Raw genomic sequence first — 13241 nt, forward strand, 5'->3', positions numbered from 1 at the left:
GTGCCATGTTTCCAAAATTCTTGGAGAGCAGATGAGGACCTCGGGAGGTAGATACAATTTCTGGTCTATATGCATCTTTGTCTCCATTGCCACAGAAGTAACCTGGCAGGATGAAGGTGGCATAAGCCTCATTTTACAGATAAGGAAATGGAATATTAGAGAATTTAAATTACCCAGTTAAAGGCACTCTGCCAAGTGTGTCAGTATGTCAGTGTTTGGCACATAATTTGCACTTAATGGATACTTTTGAATGCGCTCAATGAATCTCTCAGGAAGGCAATTTCAGCATGCACCACAACCCTCAAAAATGTGTGTGGACTTTCAAGTAGCAATTTTATTTCTAGGAACTATCAGATAGGTATCCAAAGAGTATGTGTATGTGTGTGTGAGTGTGTGTGTGTGTGCGTGTGTGTGTGTGTGTGTATAAATGTAAAATGATAATTATGACCTCATTTACAAAGATATAGCTTTAAAATACACTAGATATCTGAAAGAGAAATGGTTGAATAATTTCACAGTAGTACCATCTAGACATTATAAACAGTGGTTTCAAGGAACTTTCTATGATGAATGTAAGTGTTCACAATAGATATAGAACTAAATATAATAATATGATCTCAAGCATGTTCTATAAGATAATATGCACGTGTATATGGTACATTTTATTTTAGTAATATTTGCACATATATATAACTACATATATAATGGTTTTCTCTAACCAATTGAATAGTTCATTATTTTATTATCTCTTATAGTAACATATATTCTAAATTATCTATAGTAAGTGTTTTAACTTAGAATAATAACAGTGCTTCCTATTTTGTACCCTCATTCTATTAAGTGCATTAGGAAATACTACACTGAAGCTCTCATTCCATGCAGTTAACATAAACTGTGTCATTAATCTCCATACAAGAAAATTCCCACTGAGAGCCAATGTAATGCAATATGTAAGAGACATTCATCTGGAGCTCAATTTCCTGGCTTCAAAACTCAGTTCTGTGATCTACATACTGTGTGATCCATAACAGCTTGATAACCTCTCTCTGCTGAAAATGGAGCTAATGAATTGTCCTTCATATATGATTATGCTGAGCAGACTTTAGTAACTGCCAAGAATGTAAACATTAAACAACTGTTATATTTGCATTGGATTTCACTTTTTTTAACTCTTATTATTTTATCTTAAAGCTTATTTTAAGGCTAAATATTTTTAAATTCTTTTACCATGGCAAAAATATTCCCCTTTTTGCATTTTGTTGTTGATTTAATGGGTTGACAGGATTCCCAACACATTCATTAGATGATAGAGTTAACTTTATTAGGCATGAGCTAACCCCTGGCCATTTGGTATGTTTACATTTTCAAGACCCAGGTAGACTAGGTGACAGCATCAATTATATAACCATCCCTTAGCTAAGCCAGGATGAAATCAGACAGACGATTCATACTTCCTCCCCCTATTAACCAACAATTTATTGTGTCTGTTGTGTGCCTTAGTTTAGGAATATGGTGAGAATAGCACAGTCCCTGCCCTCAAGGAGCTCACATTATATCTCCATCAATTACATGCAGGTAAATAAAAGGCATCATTTAAATGAACACAAGGTCATATGCCTATAGGGGGCAGGGCAATTTGGAGAAGAGTGGGTGGACAGGACAAGTTTCTTAATAATGGGGTGTGAAGTGAATGGAAACACTTAGGACCATATAGGAAGGTTAAAAAGTGAATCAGAGTTCCAAAAAGAGGTAACATCAAATACGAAGATGTGGAGGCAAGAGAAACATAGCCCACTTTGATGATGTCAAAGTGATTAACTTCTACAACCAACATTATATCTACTAAGAAGGTATAGAATAAAACCCATTGAAAACCAGATGCCACTGCTAGCCATGTCCCTACCATAGTATTGTAATCATATGCCACTTAATCTTTATTAACCTCAGTCTTCTAGTAACTTCTGTGACAACTGGAAGGGGTCTGTTGCTTCGGGGAATCAAGCTCATTGCTCACGCTCTGGGTGTCTTCCTACAGGAAACAGCATCCTGCACTCGGCAGCTGACAGCGTGACCAGCGCCGTCCAGAAAGCCAGCCAGGCCTTGAATGAGCGTGGTGAGCGATTAGGCCGAGCTGAGGAGAAGACGGAAGACATGAAGAACAGCGCACAGCAGTTTGCAGAAACTGCGCATAAGGTAGGCTGAGGGCACAGCCCTGGGCTGTGAGAGTGTTTGAGGGCAGAGGAACACTGTTTTGCTATGTTTTCCCTAAGAGCCAGTACTCATTTAAGGTGTTTTCTTTTTTCCTCTACCCACTCCTTTATTCAATTCTCATCTGCTACCTAGTCATGAGAGTTTTAGTTGTAGTATCTCTTGGGCCATCTCCTTTTCTGATGCCTGAATCAATGTCACTTGCTTGGCATTTTGGGAAATGAGGACTCTGGTTTAGGGCACAGGATGAGGAGGCAGGGTATGTCAGGTTTCAGGGCACCCCTTCTCACTTAGCCACATGCTTGGGAGACATACTTGAAGTCTGCTGATTTCTCCCCCACTGTCCCTGACTGGAGCCTGGCATCCTGTGTTCTTGCCCTTCCCCAAACGCTGCTCTGGTCCTCAGGTCCAGCACCCCTTTGTAGGCCGTGTGTCTCTCGGGCTGACCGAACCAGTACATAGCTGCTTACAGGATTACCTCCTGCTTCCAAACCCACAGGATGGCAAGTCTAATGCAGCCTGGCTTAAGCCACACACATGGGCACACGCACACTCACACACATGCACTAAGAAGGCCCCTTCACCCCCACAGAAGTGGGGAAGGGGTATGTCATTGGCATCCAGCTCACTGGGGTGGGAGCTAACCAAAGGCAAGAGAGCCCTCTGGGTCAGAAAATAATGAGACTTTATTCCAGTTCTTGTGCTTCCCATCAAAGGGCAATTCTTTTTCTGGATGGTGATTCAAATTTAGGTTTACAGAAATGACATCTGCTGATAACTGTTGGCACCTCAGACACAGGTTCTGGTTTTTCAGATATGCTTTTCAGGTGACCTTTGGGGAAAAAAATTAATTTTCTTCAACAGAAAAACTTGCTCCTGCTAAGGAAACAAGAAGTGACAACCTGAAATATAAGGAGGAATATCTTCCCATTGAGCCAAGCCTAATCCCGATCCTATTTGAGGGAATGCTTCCTACCTCCCCTTCCTGCATTCCCTCTGCACGAATCTGTCTCACACAAGTTCATTGCACTGCTACTGTGGGGGTTCCCTTTGGGGGTTCCCTGGAGAAGCATTGACCAGGTTTGTATGAAGAAGGCAGCCCTATTGGAAGTCAGAGCCTTGCCTGCCATGATTGTGAGAGGGCATTCAGATCTAAGGCTCCCTCCTTCCATCCTCCTCTGCCAGCCTTCGTGATCCAGAGATCATGGTGAGAGGGAAGTGCTAAAATTCCAGGCCCAGCTTCATTCATTCCAACAGCAGCAAAGCTTGCTAGGTGAAATGAGAAGGGGAAGGCCAGGAATCTGGAGAAACATTTACAGGTTGATTTGGAAAGAGAAGACCAAAGGAAGTGATCTTTCCATTGTCTTCAGGTCTGGGAAGTGTGATTGTGCAAGCAGCTCTCCCTCATGCCTTCATCTCACAGAATAGAGCAGTCAAATGTGCACTGATAAAATTCTGTGAAAACAAGAGTGGAGCCTAATGTCTGAAACATGAGCCAGGTTACCAAGGAAGTCTGTAAAATCATTCTTCCTAAGGTGAAGTAGACAATACCTGGAGGTCATCAGTGTAGGTGTCCTCCTCAGAGGATGTCATGCAAACACTGGGTTGGATATAATCTAACCAGATGGCCGGACTTCTTGGCTCTGGTTGCCTTGTTTCCCTGATATTGTGGACACATTCGCTAGGTCCTGGGAAGACAATATGGTAGAATAGTTAACACTTTTTTTTATTTACCCTCTGAATGACCTCGGGTAAGTGTTTAATTCCTTTGAGCTTCAGTTTCTTTATCACTATTAATAATGGGATGTGAGATGCTTTGTAGGATGTGAGACAATTGAATTGCTTCAGATCTAAAAATCCGTTAACCCAGTACCTGGCATTTATGCATAAATTCATATAGTTATTTCATTAAAACCATTTCTGCTGAACCTGCCCTACTGCTCATCAGCCCACTAACGGCAAAGGGTTGACCACCGCCAGGGTCAGGCGAGAGGGCTGGGGATATCCTGCATGGAGGGATGGGGCTGTTGGTATCCATTAGAGTATTTTAGAGAGTATAAGAGAACACTGTGACTGCCAGTCTTGTGCTTTTCTAAAATTGGGATGTATGCTTATGAATCACCGGTACTGGCAGGAGTCCAGCGGAGGAGATGAGCTTCTTTAGGTAAGGGGTTGTAGCTCTTTTCTCAAGGGTCGGGACTCCTGATTCCAACCTCAGATGCAGGTTGACCGTGAAAATGTCACTGTATGCACCAGGTCTCCCGGTGAACAGAGTGCCATGCTGTTCAGTGCTCAGGTCTTCCAAGCACCCCACCCCACCCAGCCCAACAGCCTGTGTTGACTCATAAGGAGTGGGCTGTGTTTGCACATTAGCTGTGGTGTACATAAGAGAGCAGAGAAGGGCAATTCTTGGTGACAGTCCCTGCACAGTTGCAGGTTGGATCAGGGCACGTGAGCTCACTAGAGAGCATGTCTCACCTTTCCAGATGGGTAGTGGAAGGGGCTTTTTTGCCTTCCTCACTTTTCCCTGGACCCCTGCCATTGACCTGGGCTTGTTAGTGAATGGATCACCTTCCCGTGACCCCGCCAAGATCCACGGGTGCTTTTCTGCCCAGAGCAGATGGAAAACAGTCTTGTTCCCCCCTCTCCCCAGTTCTCCTCCCCTGGAGGAGGCGTGGTTCCTTCCTGAGCTGTGGGCTTGGCAAGGTCTCAGCCCTTAGGAAAATGTAGCTCAGCCTCAGCACAGACTGCTCACTTCCCTTCCCCCTGCACTGCAAAAGCACAGCAAAGCAAAGTGTGCAGCGGTGAGGCAGCAGACAACTGTGCCTACCCACACCTAGGCATGCTCTGATGACATTTTTGCAGAAAGAAATGGGAATCTGCCCCATTTCACATGAACCTACATATCTGGCGATGGAAGAGGTCTGTGCCCTTTCTGTCTACAGGGAATGGCTGTTTCTGTTTCCACAACAGTCACCTGCTCTCTCTGAATCTCTGAGCCAAAAGTCCTCAAGTGTCCGGGCCTCTTAAAGAATTGCCCTAAGGGCTAGATAGATAGTACATGGATTAAGACATTTACCTTGCACACAGCTGATCCAAATTCAGTCCCTGGCATCAGGTACAGGAGTGATCCCTGAACACAGAGCTAGGAGTAATAAAGAATCTTACTAGACTAAGTAATGATATTGTCATCATCATCATCATCATCATTATTACTGTTATTATTTAAATGGAATAGGTTACACAGAATCAAAAGTTTTATATGAGATGCTAAGAAGACAAAAATCAAAAGGGAAAATTTAAACCCCTCTTTGATAAGAATGCAGACTTCTGAATTGATCCAGAAGCATTTGAGTACAAAATGATAAGAAATGCTGGAGCGATAGCACAGCGGGTAGGCCTTACAAGCGGCCAACATGGCCGACCCGAGTTCGATTCCTCCGCCCCTCTCGGAGAGCCCGGCAAGCTACCGAGAGTATTCGATATGCCGGACACAGTAACAACAAAGTCTCCAATGGAGACGTTACTGGGCCCGCTCGAGCAAATCGACGATCAACGGGAGGGCCTTTACCTTTACCTTTACCTATAGAAATGAATATTTGAAGTACAGAATAGGTGTGGCCTTTGAGTCTGTTGTATGGCAAATTTATACAGGGTAGGAATATCCCCCACCCCCCACTTTAATTCCATGTTCTTTATACTCTGCCATCTTTATTTTCACATTCTGCGTCTTCTAGCACTTAGGGTAATTTTTTTAAAATAGTAAATATAAAAATGATGTCAGCCTCTCAAAAAAAATACCACAAGTAGCAGATGCCCAATCTAGTTGACTGCTGCAAAGCAGAGCTGGCCTGAGTCCCACAAGATCCTCGATTGCATTCCAGAGTGTTGTGGGGAGCAGGATCTTATTTGAGTAACAGGGTTGGCATACAGCAATTCATTGAAGGTTAAGAGTTCAGAGACTCAGAGGACAGCAACACCAATCGAATGTTTATGGTCGGTATTCATCGTGCACAACATTAAAAGGCTGTGCTGGTATGATGGTTCATATTGCTAAATAAGGCTGAAACTAGAGAATGGGCAAGAAGTAGACACCATGCAATAGAGGACTACGGAGTAGCCAGGTAGAGGAAAAGACTTAAGAGAGACCCTGGATTTGCATTTCTACCCACCCTGTTTCCTAGGTTATAAATCAGTTCAGATCTGTAGATAGTAACCATCCCCCCTCTTTCTAGACAAGGGAAACCAGTCAAGAATTTACCATGGATCCCTGGGTTTATTCAGGGTTTCACTTACACTAACAACTAACCAGACCTTCATGAAGCACTGAAGAATATGGAGATCTATGGAGGTCTTCTCTCTAGCTGGTTTCATCAGGTAGAAGCACGCAGAGTGATTTCATATGAGGTTTCTCATGCAGAGATTAACCCAGCAACATGAAGGCTAAATCCATTGATTCCCTCTCTATCATGTGTCAAACCGGTCTAGTGCACTGGTTAGTAGACTAATATGGTGCTGCTTTCATAGGTGGACCAGGGTGGTGGCTATGGGTCAGTACTCCTTGGAAAAATGGATCACTGACTTCCTCTAGGATAATGCAAGAACCAAAATATGGAATCGGGGAATGCCTCTTGATAATTCTTCAAGGGTCAAGAACCTGGTTATGATGCAGATGCAGGGCATTTACAAAGTGATTGCCTTTGAGAATCACCTCTCTTTTGTCAAAGACATTCTGAATCTCAGAATTCTGCCCCTTTTCCCAAGTCACTCCCAGCCTTGACCTCAGGGATTGATCCCTACTATCATATGAGGAATTGCAATTCAGCATCAGCTCTGCCTGCTGGCTCACAGTCCCCACAAAGATTCCTTGGAAAGGATATAGTCAAAGAAAAGACAAATCAGATTTAATTTAATGTACCACAGTTGTGTGCATTTTCTTAATTATATCATCAAGAACTCAAGCTGGGTTTGGGAAGCTATTGATTGGTATTTGGTGTTCTCATTTATAAATAGCTGTAACATTTCAATAAAGCACATTTCTGGAGGAGGACTATATTAAGATCTGGATTTTTTGTTTTTCTTTCTTCTTCTTTTTTTTTTTTCCTACCTCCTAACACACGGCAGAGCCTGGCAAGCTACCCGTGATGTATTCGATATGCCAAACACAGTAACAACAAAGTCTCATGATGGAGACGTTACTGGGCCCGCTCGAGAAAATCGATGTACAACGGGAGAACAGTGAACAGAACAGTGACCTCCTAACACAGTTTAATTGTCATGTGCTCCGGATTTGGCTGAACATCCAGATGGGGTTTTTCATATACTGTTGTCAATTATTTATCTGCAGTTGGTGCTTTGTAATAATGTATGATGACTTGCCTTTGTGCAAGTTTGGTGTAACTAGCTACTAGTCAACCAGGGTACTAGTGCCCAGCTCCCACCAGCTCCTAAGCAAGTCACACATTGTTCCTAGTCATTGACATCTCCATGTGCTCCTCCAGTGCGATGAGGGCACCACACATAACGTTTCACCACCTGAGCTCCTACACCAGCACAATTACTGTTAAGAATCAAATGAAATGGTCAGTGGACTATTTTCAAGAATGTTGCACATTTAGTCCACGCTTCTGTGAATACTTACGCACTCTATGATAGCAAATAGACTCCTGCTTCTTGTCGTGGCTATGGGAAGAGACTGGCACAGGAAATCCCTCCCACTATTATTAACATCTTCCTTTTCTCTTCCCTTTCTCTTTCCTTAGCTTGCCATGAAGCACAAATGTTGAGAAACAGCCCATTGTGGTGAACCTCTTACGAGAAGTGGAAGAGTTTGTGTCGCAGTTTTTACAAGAATCCCAGACCTCCGCTTGCTTTTCTTCTAGTATATGGACATTTAGGTTTTTTTGGTTTTCCTTTTTAGACGTTAATATGAAAAAGATTATTATGTTTATACATTTCCCTGATGATCTTGCTAAGAAATGCTGCAAAAAGCATCAGCTTCGTTTTGGGTTCCCCACCTCCCACACTCACCGCACTGTGTGTATGTGTTTATATAAGTTTTTCACTGTTTTTTTTTTTAAAGTTGTTTCTTTATTTGAATAGAAACTTGGACCAAATGATATACTGAGTTGAGTCTAAACTGGCAACCTAAGCTTTTGTCCTGATATTAAGCAGGAAGACAGTTTAATATGGTGACATCAGATATTTTTGCTCCTGTATGGAAATAAAGTAAAATAGTGATTGGTTTTTGTGTCCTCCCTAGTCTTAATTTGAAAAATAAGATTCTAGATATTATGAAGAACAATAAGATTATCAGGGGAAACAGCAGTCTTAGACTTTGCTCCTTCTCTAGTAATCTTTTGCATGAGCCATCATCAGCATTTAGAAAAACAAATCAAAGTCACAGATAGAAATCAACTTTCTGAACTAGTTTAAATATTTCTGCTCCTTGTTTAAAGACTGATTATTAGGAATTATCATATGAAGGATAAAAATTTGAGACTAAAGCCCTGAGGAAAAACTGTGCATTCACGGATGTGTCTCTTGTGATTGTCCCAAATTACAGGAGCTGGCATTGAAAAGAACTTGGATTTTTATCAAGAATTGATTTGTGCAGATAAGTGTCTGTGGAAATGACAATGTGAACATAGACTACACTTTAAGTCATTTTTCTTTTCTTTTTACCGAGTTCTGTCTATTTTAAGGACACCCTCACCATTATCTTGGGCAGAGGTCTAACCATCTGGATTTTGTAGAGTTCAATGTTGTGAATGCTGCCTATTTAATATATTTTCAGTGTAGGTTTCTTGACAAATTTTGTTTCAGAGTGATTGCAACTTGCTTGAGAGAAATGAAGGGGGTCCAGAAATCTTCAGGCTGCCACGAGAGTAGAGCAAGTTGGCCCCCCACACCTCCCAATTTTCTATTATTCATGATAGTGCAAGGTACATAGTATCTTGGAGTTTTGTTTCTTTGACGATTGGAAGCTAACTGTGAAAGTTGTATTCTGTCTTCATCAAACAAGTAAGCAATCTGCTTAGCCCAGCCTCATTCTCAGCTCTCATAGCAGTGCATTGATTTTTAGGCTCCTTGAATCTGCAAACCCCTTTCCTTCCTAGCCCTTGAGCCTGCTCAACTTATGGGCTCAGTAGGCTCAATTTGTAGCCTCATACATCGCAATATTATTGATAAGATTATTTATGCTGATTTAAATAATTTAAGTTCTCCTGATGAAGCATCCTGGAGAGAGAGAGAAAGTTGGAATATCAATAGGGAAAGTAATAGATGTCAAAAGTGAGATTGACTTTGCTGGAGACATATTTTTGAATCTTCTTGATTAAATGTTTCAGTTCAAGCAAATTGTCTGTAAATATATACATAAGTATGGTAAGCCATATGCGTTTACAATAAGATTCTGTACTTTTATTTTTGGTGTTTTAAAAATTAAAATATGCGAAGAGTTTGCTATCCATTAGAAGCACTTAGGATATCTAAGAAAAGCCAAAAATAATATTCCAAATGGTTTAGCTCATAGATTTTTAGTTCAGAACATACAACACCCACACACTTCCCAAATTGGGCTAAGTCTTCAGAGATAAATAATTGAAAGGGTAAATCTAAACCCCCTTGACAATTGGCCAAACTCAAAAAGTAAACGTTAATACCAACTCTCAAACAACAGTATTTGCAAAGATGCTTCTTAAGTAGCAGACAATGAGGTCAGAAGCAGACTGTGAAACCTGAGATTCTTCCACCCTAGTAGAGCTGTGATTGCTGCTTTCAGAAACAGAAGTATTTTCCATCTTGCCCTCTGTCTTACAGACCCCTTTTAAACTTATTTGCACCATTTACCCATTTACCCCTTTTAAACTTCCTACATACCTTATTGGAACCTCTGTTCACTTTCTGTATTGATTTGCTTCCAGTCATGCCCCCGACGTCCCTGTGTGGTGTCCTGTCTACCACATTGCCCCCACAGAGGCCAGAGCAGCAGCCCTTGTCCCCTCTCTGCTTCCTGGCCTCTTGCTGAGGCCTTGTGATGACACCCTGAAGTTCTTTCTATTCTTTTGTAGAAGAGGCTGCAGTACTAAATATTATTGCAACCTAATCTAGAGAAAATTGCTAGAATGATTCACGTACTTGGGACCAATTTGGTTGAACTTGCTAGAAAAGCCTTCCTTTTCTGCTTGTTTCATTTCTGCTCCTCATTATGAGTTTTTTTGGACACTATTTCTGTGAAGAGTTTCTTGTTTCGACAATGTGTAAAGAGAAGAAACTTCCCAGTGTTATCACTTCTTGGAATGTAGCTTAGTATTCTTTACTAGTATTAGATATCTGTGTACAGAGAGTATACAATTAATTATTCAGGTTAATGTTTCATATTAAAGAATGTATTTGTAAAATGTAACAAGATCAGTAGTTAACTTTTTTTAAGCTCTGAGGAAAAAAAAAGTTTCTGTGTTAGACTTAAAATTACAGTGAAATCTGTCTTAATACTACTTTTGTGGCTAGCAAAGGTTGTGAATTTATGTAAAAGTATTTACAGATTGCCCTGTCTACAGGGTTCTAAAAATAGGTTTTGCTTTTAAATTTTAGAATTACAATACTGCTGATATCTATTGTACAGTTATTAATTCTTCCCTAAGATGTCAAGTACAATTTTTGTTTCTCTCAAAGATGAGTAACACCTGCTCTATGATTCACTATTATAGCTAACTCTAATTTGTCATTAAATATTTGAATTCTGTGTTGAAAGTTTGTTTTTGTCAGTTATTTGTGGAGTCTGTACAACACTACCAAATAGTTGGAAGTCACAAACGAAAGCTCCAGTGTGCCTACAGGAGCTGGGACCAACATTATGATAAAGTTTACTTTTCTACTTTCCAAAGGAAGAAAAGACCCTCAAACCATTCACCTTGATCTGAAAAATGATCATCTATCCAAGGAGAGTTTTCTTTCTTGCCATAGGTGAAGTGACTCAGAGCAGTAGTTGTGTTTTAACTGATGTGCTAACTGAAGTTTTTATCCCAGCATGCTCCCTAATCCGGTCTATTCTTTTTATGCCTGTTACACTGGAAAGAAGATTTGATTAAGTTATGTCAGTTTATTTCTCTAGAAAGACAATGCAGCTTATTGTATTGCCACGTTCATTTTTCCAGGGCAATGCTTGAGGTGACTCCTGTAGCATCCTTACCCTCTCTAGGTTAAAGCAGGCAGGACAGACTTGAAAAATATTTCTTAAGAGAACTGTAAGTAGAGGAAAGAGAGTGCCATCTCTGCTTCTCAGAGAAGAAGGTCCAACCTTAATTATGTTTTTAAAGTTGCTAGAACTTGTAAACTAATTCTAAACAATGGATTTGTGAAGATAACCCTGTTTCCCAACCTGATTTTTATTTATTTTTATTTTATTTATTTATTTGCTTTTTGGGTCACACCTGGCGATATTCAGGGGATACTCCTGGCTCTGTACTTAGGTATTACTCCTGGCGGTACTTGGGGGACCATATGGGATGCCAGAGATCGAACCCAGGTCGGCCGCGTGCAAGGCAAATGCCCTACCCGCTGTGCTATTGCTCCGGCTCCAAACCTGATTTTTATTTGTTAGCAATTATACCACAGTCACCTCTCAAATATTGTGGGAAGAGTAATATGAAGTTTGGGGTGGGGAGGTTAGGTTGTTTTTTCATTGACAACATGGTTAGGAAAAACAGATAACTAGATTGGGCAGAGAAAGAAGAGGAGGAGGGAGAGAAATCCCAGCCCTCAATTTCAGAAATGCAAATATTTGAGAGTTGTTCCCTGCTGCTATCCATTCTGTGCGCCTCTTGCACAGCCATGAGGGTGGCTGGAGAGCAGCTGGTCATGCGTGTGCACATTTACACATGACACGCGTTCATATATCCCCAACATTTTCACATGCTCACTCACGTTAAAACAGGCAGGCACAGAGCTGGCATCAAAGAGAAACTGAGCAGTGTCCCTGGAGTCCCCAAAGTCTCTTTGTGACACTTTCTGACTATTTGCAGGGGTCATTAAAAGTGGAAAATGCCCCAGGTGGGCCATTATCAGAGCAGGAGAAATGTAAAGACTTAAAACACAGGAAAAGAACTCATTCACCCACAAGGCAAGTTTAATTTTACTTCTCCAAACTGTGAATGTACTAGCAGCCCTCTTTTAACTAGATGATGCTAAAGACAGATTTTCTTTTTTGTTTTTGTTTGTTTTTTTAAACATTTTTCAATCCTGAGATTATCTATGAAATGATTTTTGTAGAACCAGAAAGCAGCCTGATGGGCAAAATTAATCTTCAATTCTACCTCCATTCCAGTCTCCTGAGCAGTCACCTTTCTCCCCACCGGGTCCTTTGGCTCACATTCTGACCCTTCTTAAATCCTGCTTTAGCTAAGCCCTCCTAAATTGTTACTAAGACATAAAGTGCTTGTTTTTCCGTGGCTTAGAGCAATTCTCTACCCTGGCTGCGATTCATGCTCATTCTGGGGACTTGGAGAAATGCACGCACGCATCCTACATTCAAGTTTGACTTCTTGGTGTTCCTTTGTCTTTCGCCAAGGGGGGTGTGGGGGGACAATGAACAGCCACTTGTGTGTGTGGGGGGGGGGGGGGCGCGTGGGCCCGCAGGGCAGTGGAAGGTAGTAGTGGGAGAGGGGTCAGACACCTGACTTTCCAGGATGCTGAATTTTTTTTCATCAACAAATTTAAACTGTCAAGGAAATTAAATATGATGTGCATTTAAGCTCAATTACTGTTCGAGTGTAACCTTCTGCCTTGACCCCCATTATCTTTTCTCCCTGGAGCCTCACTTCAGGTCTCTGGATTTCTTGAGCTGTGTTTTCTCTTCCCACCCACCTTCCACCCCTCAGGTTTTCTCCTACATTTAATTCTTTCTGCTGCTAAGTCGTGATCCTGGGCATCACATTTTTAGGAGTGTGTGTTTGGGGGGACAACAGGGTTCTGTTTTAGAGGCCCTGCTGCGAGGCTTTGCTAGATGTGAGCTGGTTGGCAAAACCAACTCA

At 41.5% G+C, this 13241-nt stretch overlaps 1 protein-coding gene across 1 annotated transcript in view; it reads left to right on the forward strand.

The window, feature by feature from the left end:
- STXBP6 (syntaxin binding protein 6) overlaps positions 1 to 8144 on the forward strand; it is a 272187-nt gene extending 264043 nt beyond the window's left edge. The window contains exons 5-6 of the mRNA XM_056133326.1: positions 2036 to 2193; positions 7971 to 8144. Coding sequence (XP_055989301.1) covers positions 2036 to 2193; positions 7971 to 7994 — 182 coding nt within the window. The 3' untranslated portion in view covers positions 7995 to 8144. The remainder of the gene's footprint in view (positions 1 to 2035; positions 2194 to 7970) is intronic.
- Positions 8145 to 13241: the final 5097 nt, after the last annotated feature.

The sequence above is a fragment of the Sorex fumeus genome, unplaced genomic scaffold (assembly GCF_029834395.1).
Source record: "Sorex fumeus unplaced genomic scaffold, SorFum_2.1 ptg000098l, whole genome shotgun sequence".
Lineage (NCBI taxonomy): Eukaryota > Metazoa > Chordata > Mammalia > Eulipotyphla > Soricidae > Sorex > Sorex fumeus.